This window comes from Alnus glutinosa, chromosome 11 (assembly GCF_958979055.1).
Source record: "Alnus glutinosa chromosome 11, dhAlnGlut1.1, whole genome shotgun sequence".
Taxonomy (NCBI): Eukaryota; Viridiplantae; Streptophyta; class Magnoliopsida; order Fagales; family Betulaceae; genus Alnus; species Alnus glutinosa.
The window spans coordinates 4,250,798-4,257,030 of NC_084896.1; the positions used below are offsets into that span (position 1 = coordinate 4,250,798).

The window sequence follows — 6,233 nt, forward strand, 5'->3', positions numbered from 1 at the left end:
GGGTAATTACCCGATCGACTATTTCGGTCGAAAATCGGTGAAGAAGTTTCCGACACCGATATACTCAATACCCAAGCCTAAAATTGAGTTGTTTGATTGTATGAAAAATTTTAGTCTCCTAGGGAATGGAGCAAATTAGGAGATTGTCTTACCACATCATGATCATGATTATCAAGCGGTCCAAAAAGCCTCAAATCGAAAAGGATTTGGATGGTTTTTGTAATTTCCATCCATTCATATTTGATCACGGGTTTTTTTTTGCTCTCTCTCTCTAATTATCTATTTTATCTTTATTTATATTCAGGCAATATCTAAAAAAGTATGAAAGATGGAGAATGTTGCAGAAGAGGAAAAAACGTTTAATATGATGGCAAGTACATATTTTAATGTAGGGGTGCAAATAGGACAAAAATTTATTACAAATCGGTTTGTAAGAAATTTTATACAATTCACATATAAGAGTAACATGTGTCATTTAAACATATGATAATTATATTTTTTTTTATTAATGCTATTAAAAAATCATGTGAGAACTGAGAAATATATAATGTTAAAATAACATGCGCTTTTTACATGTAAAGAGACACATGATAATTTTATACGTGGGTTATATAAAATTTTTTACAAATTTATTTGTAAAAAATTTATGTCCGTGCAGATATTACACAAGAAAGAGTTTTATAAAAAAGAAAAACAAAACCCTAAACCTAGTATTAGCATTTTGTTAGTATTGATTATAGAATCCCTTTATACGACGCCGTCAGGGCGTTTTCGTTTTGTTTCCCTCCATGAAGTTAACCTTTCCCTCCACAAATCACTTCTCAACGCATAGCAGTCTCACTGAGAGAGAGAGAGAGAGAGAGAGCCACCAATGTCGAACCACCAAGACGACCTGGACCTCCTTCTCTCCCTCCAAGAGAGAGTTTTGGAAACCCCTCCTGGTTCTCCTTCACCCCATTCACCAGGCACGTCTTTGTATTCTTTTTTTTAGCATTTCAGCACCAAAGTTTGTAAATTTTCTCATGCAATTGTAATTTTTCATTCTGTTTGACCAAAAATAGATCTGGGTGTCCTTTAGTTTTCTCTAATATCCACTGTATATGTGTGTGCGGGTGTGTTGGGTCTCTGTTTTTTGGAAAAAAAATTTATGGGTGCGTGGCAAATGGCCTTGAATTTTCAGGGTATCTTTCGGATGAGGGATCGCCGAGGCGAGCTGGGCAGGCGGACATGTCCGTCTTCAGAAATGCTGTGCAAGACTGCCTTGATTACGAGCCCAAGCCGGTTCAGAAACCTGGAAGATTGAAGGGGTCCAAGGCCTCTAATGATGCTGAGGTTGATAAATTCTCGGGCTTGCGAATAAGGTCAGTGATTCTATTCTTATCCAAGGTAAAGAAAGATGTTAAGCATTTGAATTATACTTAGATTATGTGATTTCGTTTATTTATTTATTTATTTTTATCTTTGTTTTGTTGCTGAAGAGAAAAATATAAAATTGAAGAAGTTTTGAGCATTTCATTTGTAATTTTTGCTTTAAAATTTCTCACTTTTAGTGGGGAGGGGAATGATGTTGAGGCTAGAGACCTTTCGATTTCATTGTTTGGGATTGTATAGCCTAATACAGTGTTTTAACTTGGGTAAGGTAGTAATTTGGCTAAGCTAAGGCGAGTCTTTTGTTTTCTTTTAGTATTTGAGAGAGTTACATTTTCATTTTATGTGCAGTTCTCTGAGCAACTTGGAAAGTGGAAAATTAATTGTATAGCAACTTGGAGGTTTTCAAAATAGTTTAATTTTGTTTTTTTGTATTTTTGTTCAGGAAACAATTGGTCAGCCCAGCAGAGCTCACCGAGCGGTTTTCAGACATTCGATTTGTTCGGTTATCAACGATAAAGTATTAAACTGCACTTCACATTGTATACATGGGCATTGATGATTGAGATTTTTTAAGTGATTCCCTTGCTTTAGAAATTTTTTCTTTGGTGTTGCTTTTATAGGCAAGAAAAGTACAAAATGTTGCCTGAAGAATACTTTGATTTTAATTGAATGTTGGTATTGATTTCAGATGTTGGTTATGTTGTAGGAATTTGTTGGTAGGGGACACTCTATCGGGCTCTTGGGCAACTGTTGGAGTGTTGACTGAGAAGGGGGCTCCAAAGACCAGTTCTACGGGGAAGAACTATTGTATATGGAAGGTTGGATGTCTGGATGAAAATACTGTTTCCCTTTTCTTGTTTGGTGATGCTTATCAGAAGAACTCGAAAGAGCAGGCTGGAACAGTCTTTGCATTGTTCAATTGTACTGTACGCAAGGATGCAATGGTATCAACTTTTCATTGCCAAGAGTGTTGTGTTTGTTAAGGTTTACCAATATGTTACAATTTTCTGTTTGTTTTTGCAGGGTACGGGTTTTTCTTTGAGTGTGTATTCTTCTAGTCAAATTTTAAAGATTGGCACTTCAGCCGATTATGGAGTTTGCAAGGGAAAAAGGAAGGATGGGATGCTGTGCACACTAGTCATAAATAAGTATGTTGGGGGAACTCCTTACATCTCCTTGTATTATGGACTACAATGGTCATAACATTTGCTTTTGGGTGTTGTGCTCAAAATACACTGATTTTTCTGAAATAATATGTATTTGTTAATAATGGTCGGGGAAGTATTTGTGTTGTTGCTTGTGGTCTAAGTTCAATAATTGTTTCATTATATGGCTCCAGCTCATTTGGTTCGTGTATTATTATGTATAATACTTGTTGCTGGCCTTCTCTCACACATTGAATTGTTGACTTTTTTTTGTGAAATAATGATAATGTTCTGCCGTATTGTTCTCATTAATAGTTGTTAAAGTTATGCCTTATTTCTTATCCTTGACTATATTTGATATAAACTTATATAGCATACCTAATCATCAGAATCAAGGGGGTATAAGATGATCACAATCCAGAGGAGAACTCAATTATGTGCAAAATATTTGGTTGGCTTGGTTTACCAAAGGTTGTTGCCAAGTCAATTTAGTGGTTCTTCAGGATAGCAGTTACATGGATAGGTATGCAATCTTAGGACTAAGTTGGCCTTATACTCTTATTTTTCACAAAATTACTGGCGTGTTCCTCCAATTAATAGTGGCTTCAGGATAAACAAGAAAAATGTGGGACATGCGAAGTTTCCGAGGTACTTGAATGGAATTGGTTTCTTAGATCAGCTCATTAAACATGGTGCCCTGGCAAGTCAGAGATTGTTAAAGTTTCAGACTGCACATCATGCTTAATCTCTCTTTCCATGGCAATAAACTTAGCCAGGAAATATATGCAATCTGAAATGTGTCATCTGCCATGATAAGTTAACTACTTTTCACCAATAAAACATATGGAGAATATTTAGATGAGTTGAATGATCTTTCCATCAGAAAACACTGTAGATATGTTTATACACTAAAAATAGAATCTCCTATCTATGGAGAGGAGAGTTTCTCATGGTCTCTTTGGAAGATTATGTATGCTTTCTCTGGTTACTTTTCATAGGACCAGAAGTCATATTAAAGGTTTTATGGTTTGCAGTTTTCTTTGAATATATTGGGCAAAATGCAAAATAATAGAAATGGTATTCTGCAACATTAGCACAATTACCTTTACTTGACAAATTCAAGTCATGAGAGCATGGGTTTGTGAGAAACATCTTACAGTTCATTAAAGAATCATGTTATGTGGATGGGTAAAAGATGAACAAAAGAAAGAGATTACTTCTGTTACCTTACATCAGAGGTCCTTGGTTGAAATGTCATAAAGGTATTCCATGAATTTTTATAATGTGCATCTTATCTGGCAAATTCACTATCTCAGTATATTGCTACTTGGCCACTTGTCTTCCCATTGGCAGCCGCATCAATATTCTATTTATCAATGTGGTTCTGTATTTTTTTTTTTGAAATATTTATCTAATAGTATATTTTGTACCATTGATTTCTTCATATCTCCTTACCCGCGGAATTTTCTAATATCTTGAGTCTTGTGCTATTTCAGACGCAGTGGGATATATTGTAAATATCATAAATCGGTAAGCAGAACTGTTCAACGCCTCAATCTATTTGACCAATTTGTATATAAAGCTAACCATATGTTTTCTTTTTTTAACTCTTCTCATGGAAGTACTTACCATCTGTTTTATTTTCTACAGAGAGCATCAGAGAAATATATCACAACGCGAACTGAGCTCAAGGGAGGGTACGTGATTAACGTTTAACAGTATTCAACTTTATTGGCTAGGACATACCAGTTGAATAATTTTTAATTTTAATTTTTTTTTTAATGAATATGCTTATTTTACTAACCAACAAAACATATTGCAAACAATACTCTCCAGTAAAAACTGGGCCTCAGTTGCTAACCCAACAACTTCCTCTCAAAACAAACTATACACACCAAAACACAAACTCTGCATAAACAAGCCTTCTGTAGAATACAACCACTCTTCTATTCTACAATCAATAGCCATATCTCCAGGGTATCAACTGAAACAAAAATTCAGCCAACAGCTAAAGAAAAACACTACATCTGCAAACAAAATCCCGGCCCTCTAAGTTCTTTTATGCACTGAACCTACCCACAGCCAGCAACCACCGTCTGAAATAGCTTTTAAGAAGACTCTCAGGCAGATTACATCTGTTACATAACTCCACATTTTTCCTTGTCAAACTAAACTTGCCTCTACTCATAATTCTTGATCTGATCTCCCATGTAATTTGCTTAACAGTTCTCTCCTTTGTCTTTATTAGATTACAATGTTTAACATCATTCCTTTGTCTCCACACGTTGTACACCACTGCTCCAAAGCTGAGTCTGCACAGATTTGCTCTTAATGTTCGACCTGTCAACTATTTTTCTACCCAAATTATAATATTTTTTTGAATATACTTGCATCATTTGTCTTTTGTTTCTTTTTATGGGCGCCTTCAACTTATTTGTTTCTTTAACAGGAATCTAAGAACTGCATTTAGGGATTCTCTCAACTCCGAAGGGATTTACATGGTTGATCCTTTAGCTGACAGGACAAACTTCAAAAAGCCCATGCAGCCATTAAAATTACTGTCTGTAGAAGGACTTAAAAAGGCATTGAGGTTTGTCATAGATAGGATATATTGATCTAATGTGAAAAAATCACATGTTTTTATAACGGATGGGTTTGCTTATTGTACTTGTATAAACAGTAATGCAGGTAAAGTGACTACAAATGCACACTCACAAGGGATAAGGTTTCTTACTGAAATTACAGGTTTTTTAACATCTCAGGACTTGTTTCTTATGCTCATTGTAATTCCATGAGATTTCCTTCTGAGATACTTTTACCTTTGAATTGCAGGGAAAATGGGTTCAAAAAGCACAAATAAAGAATCGATAATGCCAAAGCAACCCGTAAACATCTCAGAGAAAAGGTGAATCATGCATTGGATATTTTATCAATCATTTTGATATTCAAACCATTAGTGCTTGCTTTCCATGTTATTGAAGGTTCATCTATCATTGCTCAGGAAATCATCTACCATGAAAGCAGAATCATCTGTAATGAGAAATCAGCAACTGGACGCGAAAAGAAATAAAACCGAGCAGCAGGGGCAAGGAGTGGTAGACAAAACCAAGCAGAATACGGGAAAGTTGATTGAGTTAGATTTTGTCAGTTCAGATGAAGAATTGTGAGTGTCCTTTGTTAAGATCTAATTCCTTGGTGGTTGCAATTCCATTTATGGGAGGTGGCATCACAGAACTATGGATTTATATTTGATGGTTGTGTACTGCGGCTCCTAAAAGATGCAATTTGGTGGAAATATCTATCAGTGAAAATGGATATCCCTCGTATATACAATAAAGCGTTTAGTCCAGTGAGGGAAAGAATTGAGAAAGTTGCAGTCTCCTGTAAGAATTGAGAAAGAATTTGCTTTCCTTTGATGTTGGACCTATTTAATGTATGAATCGAAAATTTAATGTTTGGAATATGTTGTTAGATCAAAGACTTCACAACTTGTTACACACTTTTCTTTCTCCACGACTTGCACTGGAGAGGCCTTTTATTTTTTATTTTTTTCTTCAAGTAAAGGACTTTGTACGTGCCTACGTAACGTTGGATGAAAATAAAACAAGAACGGTAGATTAATACATAGAAGAAATTAGACACTTACCCGAATAAACTACTCTTAATGATAAGATATTATATCAAATATTCAAATTCTAATAGAAATGAAAGATAAAC

The 6,233-nt window shown here is 35.1% G+C and overlaps 1 protein-coding gene across 1 annotated transcript; it reads left to right on the plus strand.

Moving 5' to 3' along the window:
- The first annotated feature begins 836 nt into the window (after window positions 1-836).
- LOC133882453 (uncharacterized) lies at window positions 837-5,972 on the plus strand. Its single transcript, XM_062321636.1, has 11 exons — window positions 837-965; window positions 1,181-1,361; window positions 1,814-1,888; window positions 2,078-2,315; window positions 2,395-2,519; window positions 4,013-4,046; window positions 4,167-4,213; window positions 4,966-5,106; window positions 5,197-5,261; window positions 5,349-5,421; window positions 5,518-5,972. The coding sequence occupies exons 1-11, from the start codon at window positions 872-874 to the stop codon at window positions 5,681-5,683; spliced, it is 1,239 nt and encodes a 412-aa protein (XP_062177620.1). The 5' UTR covers window positions 837-871; the 3' UTR covers window positions 5,684-5,972.
- The last annotated feature ends 261 nt before the right edge of the window (window positions 5,973-6,233 follow it).